This window comes from Brachyistius frenatus, unplaced genomic scaffold, assembly GCF_029030835.1.
Source record: "Brachyistius frenatus isolate BFR_SWC_R1_liver_20210118 unplaced genomic scaffold, ASM2903083v1 Contig_395, whole genome shotgun sequence".
Lineage (NCBI taxonomy): Eukaryota > Metazoa > Chordata > Actinopteri > Embiotocidae > Brachyistius > Brachyistius frenatus.
This window is the reverse complement of record NW_027210994.1, coordinates 152,531-174,977: the sequence shown is the minus strand read 5'-3', so window position 1 is coordinate 174,977 and position 22,447 is coordinate 152,531. Positions and strand designations below refer to the sequence as shown.

At 43.3% G+C, this 22,447-nt stretch overlaps 2 protein-coding genes across 2 annotated transcripts; both read right to left on the bottom strand.

Moving 5' to 3' along the window:
- Positions 1 to 2,680: 2,680 nt before the first annotated feature.
- On the bottom strand, positions 2,681 to 4,571 carry LOC138636666 (zinc finger protein 852-like). Its single transcript, XM_069724793.1, has 2 exons — positions 4,177 to 4,571; positions 2,681 to 3,386 (listed from the first exon to the last, which is right to left on the bottom strand). The coding sequence occupies exons 1-2, from the start codon at positions 4,373 to 4,375 to the stop codon at positions 2,689 to 2,691; spliced, it is 897 nt and encodes a 298-aa protein (XP_069580894.1). The 5' UTR covers positions 4,376 to 4,571; the 3' UTR covers positions 2,681 to 2,688.
- A 155-nt stretch (positions 4,572 to 4,726) lies between these two features.
- Positions 4,727 to 7,965, bottom strand: LOC138636665 (uncharacterized). The gene is made up of 2 exons (XM_069724792.1): positions 7,567 to 7,965; positions 4,727 to 6,795 (listed from the first exon to the last, which is right to left on the bottom strand). The coding sequence occupies exons 1-2, from the start codon at positions 7,820 to 7,822 to the stop codon at positions 5,966 to 5,968; spliced, it is 1,086 nt and encodes a 361-aa protein (XP_069580893.1). The 5' UTR covers positions 7,823 to 7,965; the 3' UTR covers positions 4,727 to 5,965.
- Positions 7,966 to 22,447: the final 14,482 nt, after the last annotated feature.

Here is a 22,447-nt window from a genome sequence, read left to right as displayed (position 1 = left end):
TGGGATGGTTCTTTCCAAAGTCTTTAACGATGTTACGGTGGGTCGGTGAAGGGTTTGTAAAAGGCCTTTAAGTCCTTGTTGGGGTTCAGGTGTTTTTAAGGTGGTTTGAGGAGTCCTGAGGATCATTTGGGTTCTGGAGACAGATCGAAAGGGAAGTGTTTTAGTGAGTCTTTGGGCGGTCCAGAAGTCCCGAGGGAGTTTCTACATCCTTCCAGAGTCCTTGAGAGTAACAGAGGAGTTCCTTAAAGAAGTTCTGTTCCTGGAGTCTTCGGGTCCTTTTGAAAAGGAAAGAATTAAACTTTCTTCTGTATGAAGTGAACCTGCAGTGCTTTAAGAAATCCTGTTTATGGAGTGATGAGATCAAGTTTTTCTGCTGAATTGGATCTTTCTCACCACAAAACATGACGCAGTTCTCATTAGTGTTATGCTGCCACCTGCTGGTTAAAATAAAATGGTCACGAGCTCAAAGGCACTGATTCAGACTCCATATGTTGTTTTTTTCTAGACTTTTTGGATCGTCTGAATACTGGAGATGAACGGGGGAAAGTTCAGTCGACATTTGAATTTTATTTCAACAATTGGTGAGTCGGGAAAAGTAGTTTTAATATCTGTTTTGATAAGTTTGATTGATAAATAAATAAATATATAAATAAATAAAAGGTAAACATAAACATAAATAAATCTCAGATTTTTGCTGTAATTTGAGTGCATTCATTTTATTCCTTAGACCTCGGAAACAAAAAAAGGGAGAGAAATATGAAGTTTAACACGTATGTAGGAGCATAATTACCAAAATATATCACTTTTAATAACAGCCGTACAAAATATGTTAATTAAAGTGATTCTGGTCTTGTCAGGACAATCCAATCATTTCACTTAAAAGTAAAATGTCTTGCTCAAAGCCAACGACATCAACTTTGAACATTTTCTAGAAACATACAGTCACAACTGAGAATCCAAAAAGGGATTTTATTTTTTAAAAGTTTTTGAAAAACTAACGTGGGTTTTGTCTAAAATTTAAAAAAATTGAACACTGTGGTTATCGTTGAATTAATATGGTGCTACAAACTGTAGAAAGTGCTGATGACAGCAGAAACAGAACAGCTGACGGCTTTCAGTTTGTTTGATGAGAAACGCTGAAAATTAAAGTTAAAAAATGAGTCAACTTTGTCTCGGAGAGATTTTAAATACACGAGATTATGTTGAATTTTTGTTGTAAAACGTGAGATTTTTAAAGCTTTGAATCAGTGGGACAAACAGGAAGTAGAATTTTTTTTTTTAATTGTGATTTTCATTACTTCAGCAAATGTCTCCTCTGAACACAGCAGCATCCTCCGCAGTAGAAATGTCTGATAAAATATATATAAGATAGAAAAATACAGCATATCTTCCTCGCCTTGGTTCCTTCCTCACCAACTCAGATAAATATGAAACGTTTTCTGTCCACAAAGATCCTGTAACTCCTCTTTTTTTGTTTTGATGGAAGCTTGAGAACAAAATGTTTGGTTGACCGACGAGACGGTTCATCTTCTTCGTCCGTCCTGTCCTTTGAGACAAAAACTAAAACCTGGGCACCTTTTAACACATTAGTTAATGTTGTAATAAGCAATAACTAACAGTTAATTAACAGTTAACTGACATGTCTTATTACTTAATGCTTATTACTGTATTTACTAATGCCAATACCATCTTTATAAACTATTACATAATGTGTAAATTAATTCCTCAGTTAACATGAATATCATTAATAAATTATTTTAAACACATCAGTTAACTGTTAATTAATACTATATCATATAATAATATAGCATTAATTCATGTTATTTAATGTACGCTTACAGTAAATTTGATATTTTTTCCACAACAGGGAGGTCAGGTCATGGCTGTTTGTATGACCCCGGTGTAATCCAGGTGTGACCCCGGTGTAATCCAGGTGTGACCCCGGTGTAATCCAGGTGTGACCCCGGTGTAATCCAGGCGTGACCCAGGTGTGACCCCGGTGTAATCCAGGTGTGACCCAGGTGTGACCCAGTGTGACCCCGGTGTAATCCAGGTGTGACCCAGGTGTGACCCAGGTGTAATCCAGGTGTGACCCAGGTGTGACCCAGTGTGACCCCGGTGTAATCCAGGTGTGACCCAGGTGTGACCCCGGTGTAATCCAGGTGTGACCCAGTGTGACCCCGGTGTAATCCAGGTGTGACCCAGGTGTGACCCAGGTGTGACCCCGGTGTAATCTAGGTGTGACCCCGGTGTGACCCAGTGTGACCCCGGTGTAATCCAGGTGTGACCCAGGTGTGACCCCGGTGTGACCCAGGTGTGACCCCACCCCAGTGTGACCCAGGTGTAATCCAGGTGTGACCCCGGTGTGACCCAGGTGTGACCCCGGTGTGACCTCAGTGTGACCCAGGTGTAATCCAGGTGTGACCCCGGTGTGACTCAGGTGTGACCCCGGTGTGACCCCGGTGTGACCCCGGTGTGACCCCAGTGTGACCCAGGTGTAATCCAGGTGTGACCCCGGTGTGACTCAGGTGTGACCCCGGTGTGACCCCGGTGTGACCCCAGTGTGACCCAGGTGTAATCCAGGTGTGACCCCAGTGTGACCCTGGTGTGACCCAGGTGTAATCCAGGTGTGACCCCGGTGTGACCCCGCTCCGTCACCCATTGGTTCCCGTCTCAGGGCTCCGCCCCTCAGCTGGGTTTCTGCGCGGCGTGCATGCGGACGTGCCGTTTGTAGTTGGAGTTGTCGCTGAAGCGGCGGCCGCACTCGTCGCAGCTGTACGGCTTCTCTCCCGTGTGGATCCGCAGGTGCTTCTGGTAGCCGTCGAAGCGCGTGAGTCTTTTCCCGCAGATGTCGCAGGTGTACGACTTGTCGACTTTGCCGTGGTACTTGCGGTGCACCTGCACGTGTTTGGCCCAGTGGCCGCGCTGAGCGAACGCCCGGCCGCAGATGGTGCAGATGTACGAGTCCACCACCTCGGACAGCGGCGCCTCCAGCTTGACGCCGTCCAGCCGCCCGTTGCCTGCAGCCGGGTCCGACGCCTCCGGTTCGTCCTCGTCCAGGTTCAAACACGCCCGCAGGTCCGAGGCGGTTCCCTGCCGGGGGTCCGGCTCCTTGGGCTCCTTGGGGTCATTGGGGTGCTGCGGCTCCTCCGGGTCCTCCGGGTCCTCCGGGTCCCGGTTCTGGAGCTTCGGGGGGCCGTCGTCCTTCCTCTCAATGCCGCTCTGGAACAACGAGAAACAGACGTCGTTCTGATCGGACGTCTGGAGCGGGTCGGACCACAGATCCTCCTCCTCCTCCTCCTCCTCCTCTTCCTCCTCCTTGATGTGAGGAAGCTGCTCCTCGTCCAGCTCCAGACCGGCGCTCCACTCCGGCTGCTCAGAGACGGCTGACGGACAAACAGAGGAAAGATTTATTTATATTCTTCAATTAAAAGACGGCTTCATTCGTCATCAACCCTTCGTATTTAAATACGTGACCCAGTTTAAAAGAAAAAAAAAAATCTATTTTTTAAAATTTTTATTTGTCATTTAATTTCCACAAATAACAACAACAAAAAAGAATTAATGATGACAACTTACATTGAACTATGGTTGGTTGAGAAGAAAATACACCATGTGATCATTTATATATTATATATTAAACCAGACCATTTCAAACTAAAAAAATTTGAAATGGTTTCAAAACAATTCTTTGACAAAACTATGACGGTGATATTCCATCAAAAAATGTTCCTTTGATCTTATTTATTGTAAAAATAAACACAATTCTGGCTGCTTCTTTTTTTTTAGGAAAGGTCTAATGACCATAAAAAATATATTTCTGACTAAAATATGACAAACACCAGCTTGTGATAATCCATCAAGAAATTACAATTATATTTTCATTATAATAAAACCTATTTATAATTTTAACTTTTTTTTTTTTTTTTACCCCAAAATGAGTTAAAAATGTAAAAATGAGGTAAATTTTATGGAAGTGTGTAAACAATGGAGGAAAGTTGGTTGACGAGGTTTGACGTTTTTGATTTTTGTCTAAATCTGGTCCTGGATCGGATCTCCGGTCCCGGTCCGGTGCCTCTCCCGGTCCGGTCCCCTCCCGGTCCGGTCCCCCTCCCGGTCCGGAGACCCTCCCGGTCCGGTCCCCCTCCCGGTCCGGTCCGGTGCCCCTCCACCGACCTGCTCCGTCCACCTGCAGGCAGATCCGCGGCGTCCTGCGGAGCTCCAGCAGCCGGCGCTGGCGGTCGATCTCCAGCCTCGAGCGGGAAATCTCCTCCTCGTACTCGGCGATGGTCCTCCCGAACACCCCGAAGATCTCCTCGGCGGCCGCCGTGAGCCGCTGGTTGATGAGCAGCCGCAGCATCTCGAGCTTCGACATGTTCGGCGGCGGGTCTCGAGCGGAGGTTCAAACCGGAGAGGAACCGAGGAGCCGGAGGCGTCGCGGTCCGACCGCTTATTTACTCGCCACACATCCGGGCCGTGTAGCTGCGCATGCTCAGTAGAGCATTAACTTGACAGGGGGACCTATGGTGGAGACTCAGCGCCTCCTGCAGGACTGGAGGGTTAAAGACATGTTATGAATATATATATATATTTTTTAAATAAAATTAAAAATGATGTACATTCAAAATTTTCATTTTTTTTTTATCTCATAGTCAGATTTTCTCTTTTTTTTTTTATTTTTTTTTTACCTTTTATCTCAATTTCGATTTAGTAAAAAGTTGTTTTTATTTAGTAATTTAAACTTTTAAATTCTGAATTCTTTTGAATTTTGATTTCAAGATTCAATCATATTTTTGACTTTTTTTTTTTATAAAAAAACATTTTTAAAAATCGGAGGCAATGCTTCTAATGAAGAATACAGCTTTTATTTGATTGTTTTCCTTCATGATGAATAATAATTATTAATATGTTCCCCAGCACATTAAAGGCTTCGATTAAAAAAATGTCTCAAAGTTACTTAGGGTTGAAATAAACTCATCAATAAAAAAAAATGTTTCTGCTGCATATTGATTGATCTGCGGTTTTTTTTAAAGTCCTTATTTTAGTGTTTCAAATTGAACTTAATGTACAACAAATAAAAATGACTGTTTTGCTAATTTTCTCAACAATTAAATAAATTTTTCCTTTGTCTTTCAATTAAAAATAGACAAAAGACGACATATCAACCATTGAAACTGAGACATTTTATTGTTACGATGGGTTCCAGAAGTGTTCCTGAGCCGACGCAGTGATTTCCACCACATTAGATTGTTGAACTATTTTCCAACACAGTCTTTCACAGAGTGGTGAACCTCTCAACATCTTCACTGCTGAGAGATTCTGCCTCTCTGAAATCATCTTTTTATAGCCCATCATGTTACTGATCTGTTACCATGGTAACCTCATTAGCTGTCAGATGTTCCATGTTGTTGTTTTTTTATTGATCCTGTCCAACTTTTATAGAGATGTGTTGATGCAATCAAAATTTAAAATGAGCCGATATTTTACATAAAACAATAAAATCTCTATTTGATATGTTGTCTTTGGTTTATTTTTTAATTAAATATGAGTTTAATAATCACATTCTGTTTTTATTTACATTTTAAACAGCGTCACGACTGTTTTCGACACCTGGTTTGTAGTTTACAGTTGAACAGCGGTTGATTTGTCGTAAACTAGTTTGCAGGAGATCAGATGAACGTTTCCATCGTCACGACGACTTCTGTTCAAAGGCAACGCTGGCTGAGGCTCATGGGAAATGTAGTCAACAAGGAAAATTATTCTTCATACACAAAGAAAACCTGTTTGGTTGTAACATCTTCCAGGAGGAGGAGGAAGAGGAGGAAGAAGAGGAAGAGGAGGAGTTCAATGCTTGAACAGTAAATCAGAATCAGAAACGTGTTTTCAGGACTGAGGTTCTGTCAAATGTCACAACTTCCTGTTCGGAGGTTCGTTCGTTTCCCTCTGATCACTTCCTTGTTTTGGGTCAGCGGTGGTCAGAGGGGGCGGGGTCCTGGAGGCCCCGCCCCCTCTGACAGGGGTGCTTGTAGAGGCTGGACAGCTGGTTGAAGCGGCGGTCGCAGACGGAGCACCAGTAGGGTTTCTCTCCGGTGTGCGTGCGCAGGTGAACCGTCAGGTTTCCTTTCTCCACGAAGCTTCGCTCGCAGAACGAGCAGCTGTACGGCTTCTCGCCCGTGTGGCTGCGCACGTGACGGACGAGCGTCGCCCGCCGCCCGAACTTCTTCCCGCAGACGGTGCAGCCGAACGGCCGCTCGCCCGAGTGGATGCGCATGTGCGTGCGCAGATTCCCGCGCTGCGTGAAGTTCTGGCCGCAGACGGCGCAGCGGAACGCCGTCTCGCGATGGACGCGCAGGTGCAGCTTCAGGCTCTCGCCGCCGGGCTGCAGCTGCTTCCCGCAGACGCCGCAGTCGCGCAGGTGCGCCGCGCAATGCGTCCGCAGGTAGCTCATCTTCCGGAAGGTCTCGCCGCAGACGCGGCAACTGAACAGCGGGGGGTGCTGTTGTTGCTGCTGCGCCGGCGCGACGCTAACGGAGCTCTGACCTCCCCCCGTCTGATCCGGCCTCCAGAGTCCCGCCGCCTCCGTCCAGTAGTCCTCGCTGTCCTCCGTGTCCGTATCCACGGCGACCAGCCGGCCGTCGCTCGCCGCCTCCGAACCGGCGGCCGGATCGAAGTGAGCGAGAGACTCCGAGACGACGACGCCGTCCTCGACGCCCTCCGTCTTCACGGTGACGGCCGAGACGCCGTCCGCCTGAACCTCGTCTTCAGGACACGTCTTAATCCAGGAGGGGGCGGAGCCTGGAGGACGGACGCATTTATCTTTAAAATTATGAACTTCAGAATCAAACAGTCAAAACAAAAAGATTCTTCTTCTTCAACCGAAAGAAATTCAACAAATTCATATCTGGAGATTATTTCATTCAAGATTTTAAACGTTGTTGTTTTAGTTAAAAAATATCAACCAAACTTTAAATCATACTTCTGTTTATTTTCTCAATAGTTACACTTTTCAATCATTTTTGTTCGAAACTTTTATTTCAGGATGAATCCAGATGTTCGTCCCATTTCTGACCCACATCATTCAAACAGATTTAAATCAGACTTTTGGGTTGTTGTTGTTGTTGTTTTTTATCGTAAAATGACGTTTATTTTGTCATTTGGCTTTTTATCTAAAAAACAACAACAATATTTTTCATTTTTTTACACATTTATAATATATTTTTACATTTTTAAGTCAGTAATTGTAAAAACGACTGTGTTCAGTCTTTTTTCCATCATATTTTTGATTTAATTAATTCTTATTTTGACTGTTTATTTTATAATGTGACCTCAACTTTTAACTCTTTACATCAGAACTTTAACTGGTGACAAAAACAAGAGAAAATAAAATCTTTTATTCTGAAATTGTAAGAAAAAAAAAGGATTTAATTTGAATCACGAGTATCAGAATTAGAATATCAATCATAAGCAGTTGTTTGTTTAAACTTTGTGTTTTTATTCGTTTTTTCCGTGTTAAAGAAGCGGAGTTTCAGCAGGGCTCCAGCGGACCCTCCGCCCGCCTCCACTCACCCTCCCCGGGCCGCAGGACGTCCAGCTGCCGCTGCTGGCGGTCTATCTGCTCCCGGTACCGGGCCACGGTCTGTCCGAACGCGCCCAGGATGTCGTCCACCGCCGCCGTCAGCCGCTCGTTCACGAACATCCGCAGCGTCTCCATCTCCAGCGGCGGCGGGCTGCCGCGGGGCTCCGAGCCGCCGAGAGCCTCCAGCAGCCCGGCGGGGAAGGACGGGGAGCGCGGCGGCGGGAACATCTGGCGCTCGGCCGACATGGTGTCCTTTAATCCTCCGGTGCGAATCCGTTAAATGTCCGACAATAAAAAGGAAGAGTTGCAGTTAAATGTTGTTTACAGAGAGACGAAGGAAAGTAACGGACACTTTAACCGGCGGAAGAGAAGTAAACAAAAACCGCTGATCTCCGTTTACGGATCGACGTCCGGAGGGAAACAATTTGTAGTCATTGACAAAGGTTCCGGGAGGAAAAAAAGTATTGAAAAAAAATACTTCAACTTAAAAAATATATTTAAATGATGCTTTTTTATGCAGATTATTGTCACAGATTTATTAACTCATAATTGTATAAACTTTTGTTCAATAAAAATTTAAATATAAATGTGCAGGATTTTCTTTAGTTGAACCATGAAGAGAAAATGTTTGAACCTGTTTTTATGAGAATATTCAAAATGAAATAAAACTGCAACAAGCTGCTGAATATGGTGATTCATTATTTAATCTTAGTGTAAAATTATTTTAAAAAAAATGTTTTATTTCAGTTCAGTTTTTCACTTTGATGTGGAAAAAAACAGAACGACACGAGTGATGACCAGATTTAGGTTTTTTTTGTTATTTGAGAATATTCAAATTAAATAAAACTGAAAAAAAATTGCTGCTAAATATTGGTGCTGGAAGTTTCGGAATGATTTAAAAAATATATATATATATATATATATATAATCCGACAGATTAAAATAAATAAAGTAAAAGATAGTAAAAAGGATGAGTTGAGGTGGGGTGACAGTGACAGTGACCTTGACCTTTGACACCCCAAAAAATTGAATCAGTTCATTCTTCATTCCACCAAGGCATGTTTTAGATATCACAGTTGCAAATAACCTTTGATCCCCAAAATCAAATCATTTCATTCTTGCTACCAAGTGAACATTTGTGCTAAATTAGAAGAATGTCCCTCCAGGCGTTCCTCAGATATCATGATCATTGACCTTTGACTCACAAAATCGAATCGCCTCATCGTTGGTACGGTACCGAGTGAATCTTGGCACAGTTTGAAGACATTCCCTCGGGTTCACACGGAGAAGTTATAGTCTGCCCTGTCCTCAGATCGGCGTTTCACTTCTCCTCTCTGAAGATCACTCACCGTGGCAACTGATAGGCATCACTGCCGAACCACGGCAACAGACGGGTTTCAGAACTGAAGGTGGGAGGAAAGTTTCGAGTGGGAAAAATCGGACTCCAGATGTGTCTTTTTGTTTTGCTGTTCAGACTTTTGAAAATCATCCAGGTAAAATCTGGATCTGAAAAGATACCGATGTCTGCAGTCTAAACGAGGCCTTAGATCATAATAATAAAAGAATAAACATTGACTTTTGTCCCAGAGGAAGAGAAAAGATGCATCTTGGGTAAGTGAAACCTCAAGTAATCACACGGCAGCCGTACGGTTCGTCTCCCGTGTGGATCCTCGTGTGCGACGCAACGTCGCCAACAATTTCCGCAGAGGCGCAAAAGAATCACAAAGGGACACAAAATGACCACAAAGGGACACATTACAGTTAAATGAGGTTTTCTTCTGTCACACAAAAGAAAACATTATTTTATTTTGATCACTTCATAGCCGTTACACAAAGCTAGGAAAAACCATCTTCATTTTCTAAGCTTCTACATTTAGAAAATACTAAATACAACCTGATGAGTCAGGAAGGAGCGACGTGACCGACCAGCCGTAATTCAGCTTTAAAGACAGCAGGGGGCAGCATCACCCAGCGCTGCCTGCACACCTGAATGTTTTTTTTCAATGAGGTCTGAGTGTCTGTTTGTAGGATTACTGACCAGCAGTGATGGTAAATAAGTAAATACATTTATTTAAGTGCTTTAACTTAAAGAAATAATTGTTTTCTTTGTAGTCAGCTGACACAATAAATCCCTCAGTGCTGCCATAGTGACGCTAACAGCTGAGATTTTCTGACGTATGAGTGCCTACATGTCCAAGGATGAACTGCACGTGAGACCACATCTTCAATCTTCAGTTCCCTTTATGACGTTTCCCCTTTGTAGCAACAAACTCAACAAAAAAAACAACAAGAAGCAGCCAGACGACGTTTGCAGAGAACAAAAGACGGTGGTTATTGATCAGGAAGCTGCCAGCTATCATCACAGACGAGCCCCCAAATTTGTTCCCGCCTGGCTCGGACGACATAAGTCACGCTGGGATTCAGGCTGCTGTGTTTGTTTCACGCTTTTCATTTTTCTCTCAAGAACGAGAAATAATTTATAGCTTCAGGTGAATGAAAATCTCGAAAATGTCAACGTGTCAGGACTGAAGAAAAAACAGCCAAAAAAAAGATCTGACTTGATCTGATTGGAAACCTGACGATACTACGTCCCGCCCACCGATAGGTGTAACCTGTCAATCAAACAGACACGCCCCCAAAAACAGGTCTTTCTGAATCTTCTTTTCTAATGAATGAGGGATTATTTTCAGATGGACCTCCAGAAAACTAAGAAGAAGGAGTGACTTTAACTAACAACACCGAGATAACTGATGGACACATTTTATTCACTTTGGATTTGATGAGAGAAGTTGAATGGGAGTCTATGGAGCCGGAGGCTTTTTGGAGCCGACCTCTAGGTGGCACTCGTTGGTATTGTAGTTTAAGGCATTCATTTTATTTTCAACCCATTGTTATATACGGTCTGCAGCTACCTTTACAAATTATGTACTGTTGCATATATACAACTAGGACATACTACTTTGTCATAAAAATGTGCCTTGAACTTTGACCCTTTTGTTCATTTCCATCGTGATCTGTAGCACGACATTTGACGTAAAAACAAAAAGACTTGGACCGAGTGCTCTCAGTAGGCGGTGCTTTTATACATTATCTCTCGACCCTCGTAGGCACATTAATGGGAGAAATAAAGCGGAACGATCCTTTAAATGTCTTTACACGCTTCAAATTAATTTATTTGTCATGATGTGAAATGCTTCATGCAAACCGTTGCTTTGCTTTTTCTTTTTTTTATATTTTCAGGGTGTCGATCATCCCGGAGAAAAACGGAGCATCCAAGTTTGGCTGCTTTTCAAGAAGCTTTTAGGGGATTAAGAGCCAAATGGAAAAAAAAATCCTCTCTCCGTTCGAGCATTAGAGGCAGTTCGGTGTGAGGTGGCTCCGCCCCCTCCATCACCAAATACATATTTTCCTTCACTCCCTCTTGACCAATTGGATCCCGACAACCTGTTGGCGGCGACTCCCTCCTCGTCCAGGTGTTTGTCTCAACGCCTCAGAGCTCCATCTAGAAATTCACAGTTTGATCTGTTTTTCCATTGTTTGTGCTCTTTGATATAAAAAACAAAACGTCTTTATCTTCCCGCATGCAGCCGTTTCTTCCTTATCTCTCCCTCCGCTTCCTTTTTATGAGGAAATCAGTTTAACCTGCAGCTTTTCATCTGGTTTGTGTCTCGCCAGTATGAGGTCCTCGCCTCTCCCCGCCTTCGGTTGCCGTGCCAACAGCTTCGGGCCCGCTTCCCCCTTTGAGGTCCTTTTGATTCCAGTTCAGAGAAAAAAAGGCGAAAACCGGGCGGCTTTGATGTTTTGTCCCGTCGCCGACAGGAGAGTTTAGGTTTTAAGGAAGAGCTGCGAGGGGGGGCAGGAAGTGGTTAAGAGCATAATTTATTCAATTAAACTAGGATGTTTGATTATTGAGATGTAAAAACACTGCGCACACACACACACACACACACACACACACACACACACACACACACACACACACACTGAGCGTTTCTTCCTCTCAAGGTTATTGTTAATGAGTTGTGTTTGTCGGCTGCAGCAGCGGGAATGACATTCGACAACATGTCTGACAGCGCAGAAACAAAAGCCGGCAGCAGCGAAGCATCTGATCGTCTGATCCCCGTCTCTCTCCGTTATCTCCTCCGAGGGGTTCCTCGACTTCACCTGCTGCTGACTGGACAGGAAATTACACCGCGAGCTTCCACAAACCTGAAAACACACCGACGTGCTGCCACGAGGCTTCGAGAGCAAAACGCCGAGCTGACGAGGAGGAGGACTGTTTCTCTTTTTATTTGTTGTTTTTTCTCAGACAGACGGAGAGCAGAACTACTGTAAAAGAAAAAAATACTAAATGTCAAGAAAGATGTGAGGAAATAAGAGGCGGATCATATCAGCTCTATTAATAAAGTTTGATTGATTGAACAACTTCCTCAGACAGTTTTACATTACAAATATAAGTCTTATTATCAGTGGGTCAATCCAAATAAAGGAAAGCGACACTAGAATATGTGAATCGCCCCCTGCTGGTAGGCTGCAGTACAGCTGGAAGGAGTCGATCAAACTTTTACTTTATACAGTTCCACAAAACTTTGCCTGTTTGTCCTTTGCGTATCTCGACGGCCGTTTGTTCCATCTGCTTGAAACTAGTCGGGTGTGTTGCCGAGGACCCGACGGTGTGCGCTGGTGAATCTTGTGATTCTTTGGATATGCGGCATGTTAGATATTCAATAAAGAAGTTGCTCGTTCGATTGGCCGATGGCGCTCTGTCCAGCAGTGTAGGCGGAGTCACCAGCAGTCTTCACCAACTTCTGCAGAGCTGTTCTCAACAAACACTTCACTTATTGTATTAAAAAAAAAGAAAAGGTTAAATCATCATGTTTAATGGAAGTCAATGTATCGTCTTCTGTATTGATGAAATGTGTGTGTGTGTGTGTGTGTGTGTGTGTGTGTGTGTGTGTGTGTGTGTGTGTGTGTGTGTGTGTGTGTGTAAATATTTGCCAAACAGCGAGCTGCCATCTGTTGTATCTTCACACTCTGAGGGAGAGAGAGGAGGAAGATGAGGATAATTAGATGGATGAAGAGGATAACGAGGCGGATCGACGTGAAGATGGATGGATGGATGCGGTGATGGACGAGCAGATGGATGTTGTTGTTGTTTACAGTTTCACACTTGGGGTGAAGCAGTTAAACTGTTTGAAGTCCCGCCGAGAGGCCAGTTCATTCAGGGGGAAGCAGCACTGTGTGTGTGTGTGTGTGTGTGTGTGTGTGTGTGTGTGTGTGTGTGTGTGTGTGTGTGTGTGTGTGTGTGTGTGTGTGGGCTTGTTTTTACATCCTGGTGGGGACTTTAACCTAAATGCTCACTTATGCTGCGGGGACATGTGTCACTATGGGGATAAAAAGTGAAGGTTAAGACTTGGTTTAAGGCTATGACTTTGCAGTATGATACTCAGTCCCACCCCCCACCCCCCAGACCCACCCAGACTGGAAATACAAATGCATAAGTACCGTAAAGTGTAATACCACCTTGGGCCACTAGGGGCAGGCTCCAAAAAACAACCTCTCATCTCCAACAACATTTAAAAAGCATCAAATTCTCTCCTGAATTACAAAGTCCAAATATGGCTAAAGGTACAGTCAGGTTTTTGGTATAGGTGGGCGGGGCATATTGTCCCCTTGCTCCTCCCCCAGCTTGTCCAAATATGGTCACTTCTGGCTCCAAAAAAAACCAAGATGGCTTGTTACTTGGTGTCTCCATGGAGATCGTGTAAAACATTTATGTGCAGTGCGACAGCGCCCCCTACTGAACAGTCTTGGATTTTGTTTTGTAGCATTAAACTTGTGTTTGGTTCTTGATTTCTGTAAATTTCAGAATAGTTGCAGTTGAAACTTGAGATAACTTGTGGCGAACTCACGGACAAGAAGTGAGCGACAAACGGTTTCCTCTGAAAAGCAAATGTTCCGTTTTGAGAAGATTTCATGTGTTTGTCGACTCGCAGTCTTGCAGCTCGAGTCGGAGCTGATTTTTTTTTTTATTCTCCCGAGCGGCGAGTGGCTTCGCCGCTCACGGCCTCGCAGAGCTGCTACTAATAAAGGTTAAACGGAAAGATTAGAGCTGAAACGAGGCAGCTCGAGAAGGTCAGACGGCAGCGATGAGGAAGGCGTGCTCCTCCTCCTCCTCATCCCCCTCCTCCTCCCCCTCCTCCCCCTCTTCCTCCTCCCACCCACCATGTTGTTATTTTTTTAAAAGCTCATTATGGACGCAACATCAACTCCATTATAGATTTAATAAATCCTTCAGCCTAACACGGCCATCAATCATCGTCAGCGCTGAAGCAGTATTTAAAGCAGCTCGACTCGGAGCCTCCGGCGGAGTTTTTAAAGGTTGATTGGATTTTATTTATTGGCTGGACCGCAGAGGGTTTCGGCTGCCGTGCAGACGTTTCAGGTAAGTCTGGTGATCAGCGGTGAGGTTGGAGCTTCATCCTTATTTTTTGCTGTTTGAGTTCAAACAACAAGCGTAAAGTGCAGCCGGGCCGCGGCATCATAGTTCAATGTCAGAGCAGGAGGAAATCAAATTATCGTTGTTGTTTTCTTCAGGGTTTTACAGAAAACAGAGTTGTGGTTCGTGACACCTGCTGAGTCGATGAAAAATCTTGACTTAATTTGTGGACTCTTAAAGTGAGTTTTTTACGGTAAAATTGCGTGAATTTGAAAAAAATTGCAAGTCGAGGAAAATAAATTGCATAACGACTTACTGACGATTTAGCGAGATTGTATTTCCCCGTATTCATAGATCAGTTTCTTTGTGATTTTTTTTATCAAAAAAGTTTGCAGCAGATTTTTTAAAAATTCAGTCAAAGTTTTTTTTGCCATAAATTGGCATAAATTAGAAACAAATTGAAAATTTTTTCAATGTATTATTGTCTCTCTGATAAATATGAAGCTGTGACTTCCTGTTATAATAATAATATTAATTTTTTTGTCCTGAAACCTGCGTCCACTTTCACCAGTACGAACTGTCAGAATTCATTCATGAGAATGATGATTTTTTTTTTCACGTTTTTAAAAAAGTACTTTGTTGTTTCTCGACTCAGAAGCTTAATATTTTGTGGACTTCACGAGTTCCTATTCTTCCCCAAACTGAACAGAAATAGAAGTCATTTTTTCCTGTAAAAACTCTGCGGTCTCTCGGCTCTTTGTCCGACGGAGCATTAAAAGAGAACAATGGAGCAATTTTTCTCTCTCGATCTCTGCCGGATAAACGCCGTCCTCCTCTGAACCGACGGCTCTCAGCTGCACGAGGTAATGAACTAATTAGGCTGGAGGTTGACCTGGGACACATCGCCTCGACTCGGACCGAGCTTCACGTCACTTTGATGTTTGAAAAAAAAAGGAAAAAGAAAAAGAAATATCCGTCCTCCGATGTGTTTCTTTTTTTTTTTTTCTCCGGCTGCACCAGCAGGAGGCAGATTTTCCTGCGACCTGCACAGCCGTGACGGTTTCCTTCCTTTGAAGACGCTGTTTCCATTAGAAGGAGGAGGCGCAAGAGGTTGCCGTCATTACGCGCCGCCGATAAAAGCGGTGCGAGGAGTTTAATCATGCCACATTGGTTCCACGTGAAAGTACAGCAGGCAGATTTATGGACAGAACTAATGTTTTTTTTTTTTTTATGATAACAAAAGGAGACAGAAAAGACTTCAAAGCGCCCGCAGGAAGGAAAATCACAGATTAAAAAAAAAATGGAAAAGTGAAACTATCCACAAGCTGCTCTGAGAAAAAGTCACCTGGTGACATTCAGAGAGTCTGAATTTAAAATCAGAGTGTATCGAAACAGCTGTTTTTAAAGAAAAATACAGTAAATCTTTGGTCAAAATATAATTTATTTTAAAACACGTAACACCCAGCATCCAGAAACAAGTTCTGCATCACAAAGAAAAGCATTTGTGGACCAAAATAATTCAGTCACAGCCAATCAGCAGACAGCAGTAATGTCATCAACCATCAGTGATGTCATCATCCATCAGTGATGTCATCATTGGTTTGTGAACGTTATGAATCCTCCAGTTCAGATTCTGTCCGTCACCATCTTGATAGTTCGGAGCAGTTTGGAGCAGGAAGTGACCATATTTGGACGAGCTGGGGGAGGAGCCAGCGGTGGATCTGACCGATCTGATCGGAAACCTGACGATACTACGTCCCACCCACCGATAGCTGTAACCTGACTGCACCGCAGGCCTGTCAATCAAACAGACACGCCCCCAAAAACAGGTCTTCTTGAATCTTCTTTTCTAATGAATGAGGGATTATTTTCAGATGGACCTCCAGAAAACTAAGAAGAAGGAGTGACTTTAGCTAACAACACCGAGATAACTGATGGACACATTTTATTCACTTTGGATTTGATGAGAGAAGTTGAATGGGAGTCTATGGAGCCGGAGGCTTTTTGGAGCCGACCTCTAGTGGCACTCGCTGGTATTGCAGCTGAAGACACTTCTGGATCGGAACCATTTTACAGACCTGAAGCTACGAACACTTTTATAAACAGACTGAGATTGCAGACCATAATTCACAAAAAAGAAGTCCTTCGTGAATCCAAATTACGACCTCTGAAACTCAAATTACAAATTTTCATCTTTCTTATAAAATATTTTAAAAAATCAATGACTCTGAAGAGTCAGCTGAAAGCTGCTGCGTGTTACTCGTATACAACCTTTTTCTCCATAAAACATTCTTCAGATTCACTGATTACATCAATAAAACCTGTGATTATTATTTCTGCCTTTGTGTTTTCTGTGTTTTAAAGTCGTGTCATTGTGTTTCTGTCTTCCCCTCCACCTCCTGTATTTGCTTTTTGTTGCTTGTGCATTAGCGCCGTGGCTTCACTTGCAGCTGGTCCATTAGCGTGGTGGCGATGATGAGGCCCTCTTTAAACTCTGATAACACGCGGCCGTCCATCAAACTGCCCGAGAGGTAACGAGTCCCGTCGTTAGTCCCAGTCAGAGACATTAACACCAACCTGCTAATGAAGAGACACAAAACAAAAGCATCCCTAATAATACGACCCTTTGCAGCCTGTTCACCTTTATGTGACAAAACCTCGTAAACTGTAAACAGAAACCTGAATCTGTAATCTTGTAATTAAGATGGTTTTTATGTTGTTTTTAATGGATTTTTTAAAAAAAAGATTAGCTTTTATATTCGATATAAAAGTGGACGTAACTCTCAGGTCTGAAAAAGTGAAGCTAAAGAAGAAGTGTCTTCATCTGCAATACCAGCGAGCGCCACTAGAGGTCGGCTCCAAAAAGCCTCCGGCTCCATAGACTCCCATTCAACTTCTCTCATCAAATCCAAAGTGAATAAAATGTGTCCATCAGTTATCTCGGTGTTGTTAGCTAAAGTCACTCCTTCTTCTTAGTTTTCTGGAGGTCCATCTGAAAATAACCCCTCATTCATTAGAAAATAACATTCGGGTTTCCAATCAGATCAGTCAGATCCACCGCTGGCTCCTCCCCCAGCTCGTCCAAATATGGTCACTTCCTGGTCCATAGAACAAGACGGCTGAAATCTGTCAGTAAACTTCCTATTTTCTTGTCTCTGTGAGGTCACATGACTGAGTTTATTTGTCATATCAGTGCGTTACCACCGTCTGTGTGTGTGTGTGTGTGTGTGTGTGTGTGTGTGTGTGTGTGTGTTGATTCCAGTTTTTTACTGCAGGTTCTGACCTCCAGTCACCGTAAACGTCACTCGCTGCTTTATTGAATCAACAACATGCTTGTCGGTGCCTTTTAAAATCTCACTCTGCGGAACCAAGAGGAGGTCAAAGGTCAAGGTCGACCGCAGCCCTCTTATTTATCAGCATACGTCTGAGTTTATGTTCGATGAAACTGAGCTTTGCTTTAATTCAGAAGAGGGTTGAAGTGTTTTTTTTACGTTCAGTGAAGAGGTGTTTATAAGAGTCTTGAAAGATTCTGTGAACATCTTCAGAGTGTTTTTAAAGGATGTCGGTTCTGTCGAGGCTCGGCCAATCACAGAGCAGCAGTCTGCAGGGAGCCGCTAAAAGGCACTTGAGGTTTGAAGCAGATTGAATGATGGATGGAGCCAGAGAGGGTTTTTTTCCCTCCTCCGTCAAGTGTCACATTTTGGCATCACATCAACGCCAGCTGTGAAACCTGATTTGGTCATTTTTTCTTTGCTTGTTGTGCTTTTTATCATCCAGCAGTGATGTCATCATCCAGCAGTGATAAACCATAAATAAAACCAAAAATATAAATGGAGCCAGCAAAGCTAGCTGCTTCAGGGTTGCTCAGAAAAGATTTCCCTTATCTGAGAAAAAAAAAACTTTATCTATTTGTTTAATATTATAAATATAACAAGGAACACTTTGCAGCCTATGACTAGCACGTTGCATCACACAGCCCAAACAACAATAAAATCATCAGTCGATTCATTTTTTATTTTACAATCTCAAACTGATCTGGATGCCAAGTAGACAAAACCTTACTTTAATTTGTCCTTTTCAAAACCAACTGATGCAGCTGTTTGGGACCATTTTGCTGATTAACAAAGAAAAAAACCTGAGATGTTCTTTTGGCTCATGGATTGACAGATTTCATCTCTAATCTTCAACATATTTGATCATCCAGTAAAACTAATTCTAGTTTCTCAAATGGCTTAAAAAAAAATTCAGCCTATCTAACCTTTCACATTATCTGCTCATCTCTCCTCTTGCAGGTGTCCTTACTTTAACTCTGTTTCTCTGCTTTTTTTTTCTTCTTTTTTTCCCCTTGCTCCCGGTTCATTTCTAGAATTGAATTTGCAGCTCGGCAACCGAGGTGACTAATCTGCGCTTGAAATCGGGCATGAGACTGCATTAGAGTTAAATGTGACTGCTGGGCCAAGAGCCCAGCTCCTCTAAAGTTTGAAGAAGTTAAAAGTTTGATGAAACAGACAAGAGAGCCGCAGGAGATTCATTCGCTGTCGCTACTTTTTTTCCGCCTCTTTTCTGAGCCTGTTGTGGAGAAAAATGATCCTTTCACTCACCGTCGTTTTGAATGGGAGCACGCTGTGATGCAAATGGAAGCCAAATAGCCTTTTCCTCCGGCCGGGCTCGAGCCCAAAATACCCTCCACTTCCATCTCCGGTGTGATAAGAGTCTCTGTAGCACTTTCCACGGGCCATTAGCCGTGGATTGATGAGAGCGCTCCCGACTTCCAGTTCTTTGATCGCGGCTGGCCGAGGACCAGTAACGAGGCTCGTCGACGCTCTTGTTGTTACACAAAGCAGCCGAGAGGGTCCATCAGTCTGCTCCTGCATCCACCCGCCTCCCTTCAGATCTCTTCTTCTATTTCCTTTCAATTAAAGAGGTAGATGATCATGATTTAGCAAAGAAGGGGCTGGAAGTAGAAAATCTACATTTACTGCTTCTCGGTATCAGTATGATTAAAGATGGAAATACAGCAGAAAGAAAAGCGTAAGGAAGGAAAAGGAGGAAGGACTCAAGTTATTTACTTAAAGATAATGTGGAGTTTTCGACCACGAGGAGCTCTGAAGCCTTACGATAAAACACTTGTTGTACCAACTAGAAGCTGTGAGGAAGACCATGTCCACGGCAAGGCTTTTCCTCTTCTTCCACCGTCCATCCACAAAAATAAAGACAGGAACCCAACAATTTAACACTTCTCAAATTGGCATTAGATGGAAGGAAAAACTCTTTCATCATGAAGAAACCTCCAACAGAAGGAAAAACTCTCTTTTAACATGAAGAAACCTCCAACAGAAGGAAAAACTCTCTTTTAACAGAAGAAACCTCCAACAGAAGGAAAAACTCTCTTTTAACAGAAGAAACATCCAACAGAAGGAAAAACTCTCTTTTAACAGAAGAAACATCCAACAGAAGGAAAAACTCTCTTTTAACAGAATAAACCTCCAACAGAAGGAAAAACTCTCTTTTAACAGAAGAAACCTCCAACAGAAGGAAAAACTCTCTTTTAACAGAAGAAACCTCCAACAGAAGGAAAAACTCTCTTTTAACAGAAGAAACCTCCAACAGAAGGAAAAACTCTCTTTTAACAGAAGAAACCTCCAACTTTTATGAGGTGGTGTTTTACCAGGGCCCAAATGCAGGCTCACAGACTCAGGTTTTAGTTCCAAAATACAGTCTTTATTCCAACAAACAGAAGACAAACAAACAAACAAAAGGTGGCACCTACAGCGTCCACTAGCTTCCAAGTCGGGAGGGCAACTCAAGCGACTGGTGACTCCGACAGGTAGCTCTGCAGGTGGAACAGGAGCTGGAGGAATGGGAACAGGAATGGGAATGGGAACAGGAACGGGACGGACGGACGGACGGACAGGTGACTGCATAACTTGCAGTAACTCGCCGTCGTCTAACTGTTGCTAGTAGTTGTAGTAATGCACCGACAACCAGAGGAGTGCAGGGGCAGGTCACATATAGTCCGGGGAGGTGATCAGGGAGATGCAGCACACCTGCAGGTGGTGATCCGGGGTGAGTGGCTGCAGCTGCTGGGACCGGTGAGGGGCGTGGCCACTGGAGGTGAGGAGAGGGGGACACAGAACAAGCAGACAGGGGACTGAGGGGACACAGGAGGAGAGGTGATCAGGGGTAAAACAGAGGAAAGCAGGACTCCTGACACCAACAGAAGGAAAAACTCTCTTTTAACATGAAGAAACCTGCAACAGAAGGAAAAACTTTCTTTTAACAGAAGAAACCTCCAACAGAAGGAAAACCTCCAGATGTTTTGGCCTCTCTGAGTCAGCTGCTCTTCATTCCCTTGTTAACTGCTTCATGTTTTTATTTTCTAACAGCCTTGTTTCAACTCATTCTTTCTTCTTGGACTTTGTTTGCCCTTTTTTTTTTTTTTTTTTTTTGGTTTGATCGCCTCCGATTTTTTTTCCATCCTGATGACATGTCTCTTTTCATCTTATTATCTTTAATAACGGTGAACTGTTTGAAGTTTTAATTGGAGCCCAGTCTGTTTTCTGAGCTGCGCTTCATTGTCAAAGAAACCCAAAACATGAAATCTACTTACATTCAATATTGTTGAAAGAAAATGTCTGAAAGGAGAGAATTAGTTTAAAGTTTTAGTTTTAGAAAGTATCGTTTCTAGATACTTTTAAACACGAGTGCAGCTGTTAAAATGCTGCGTTCAAATGTTGTCGTATTCACCTGCCACACACGCTCTGATGGTGTGTGTGTGTGTGTGTGTGTGTGTGTGTTTCTGGAGGAATGGTTCGAGCAGCGCACCGCCTGGTCCGGCGCCGCTTGGCCGCCGTCCTCAACGGTTTGTTGCCGGAGATTTAGGACGGAAACGACTTGGTGCTCCTCCAGACCAGCTGGTGCAACCGGTTCAAGCTGTTAACGGCAAATTATCGGCCTATTAATCTCCGCGAGCGCTCGGCCTTTTGTCAACAGCACTGGCGCTGTGAAAAATATCAGAGCTGCAGAAGATGGAAAAATCCTCTGGAGGTTCAGCTGAGCCGAGACCTCCCGCGGAGAGACGAGTAGCTCGTTCCTCCGCGTGATGTCGCAACACGACAAGCTTCTTTTGGCTGAAGTGAAAACGAGCAGCTCGTAGTTTTGAGCCGCTATTCCAAAAATGTTTATTTCTGACTTCTTGTTTTTGTGACATTTTGATCTCTGACGTCTGATCTGACTGTCGTTGTAAGCCGAGGATGGATTTCTACTTTATAATTCAAAAAAAGTGGATAAAAAAAAGTTGCTTTTAGATTTGATTGTGAAATGCGAGTTTTCAAATGGATCTCAAATTTCATCAAAAACTCCCAAACATTTCCAAAAGAGAAATGAACTTTATGCATGTTTCCATCAGCAGATGGCGCTAACTCAGCACTCGGTTTCATTAAATTATCACACAAAGACCAGGACATGCCGAAGATACTTTCTTTGGTACCGACTGAATTGGTTCAGTTTAATGGAGTTTCACACTTAAAAAAATACAATATTAAAGAAAATAAAGGTGATTTATCAGCATAAAAAGTTCGTAAAAACATCGTCTGAGACTTTATCAATAGCTGCTATTAAAGAAAAACAATGAAAAGACAGCCGTTAATATAAATATGGTTTAGGTGACATCTGAAGTTTAATTTCAAGAACTTTGGAGCCTTTTCGACGTAAAACGCATCTTTATCTTCATTACATAGAGTAGTTTAGTTGTTGGATTTATCATCTGTTTTCTGGACGTTTATTTGTTTCCATTGAACGACTCTTTTAAATAGCCAATCTACAATTCAGTTGTTTTTATTTGTTAAGAAATAAATAAGCGTCCTAGAACGATCCGACGATTTCAAATCGATTCCCTGACAAACGGTCTCGGTCGTAAGTTTTTTAATTTGACGTTACATGAACCCCTTTGGTCTCGGCTGCCGCGATAAAGCGCCGTCGGCGAACGCGAAACGTCTCGGAGAGGTGGTGGGGCAGGGGAGGGGGAAGGAGGGGGGAGGCGGGGAGGAGGGGGTGGGGGGGTTGCCGCCTTTCACCACTGAATCATCTCACGGCGGATTGAAATGACTGAATCGTCCAAATTGAAATCGCTGCGGTTTCGGGGCTCGGAGGAGAAAAATGGAGCTTGAAGGGTTATTATGTGACGGGATGACACAGCCGTAAAGATTCATCCAATTTTATGGCCTCGTGCAGCTGAGACGTTAAACTCTGTCGTCCCATTCATCCAGCAGACAGCTCTCTCTCTCTCTCTGTGTGACTCTGATTTGTTTAAATAAATTGAATCATCCTCAGCCATGTATCTAAATAAGTAAGTATTAAAACCGCTTAATGTGCGGTCGAGTCAGAAGCTGCAGTTCATCACGTGAAACTGCGACGCTTTTGTTTGTTTACGA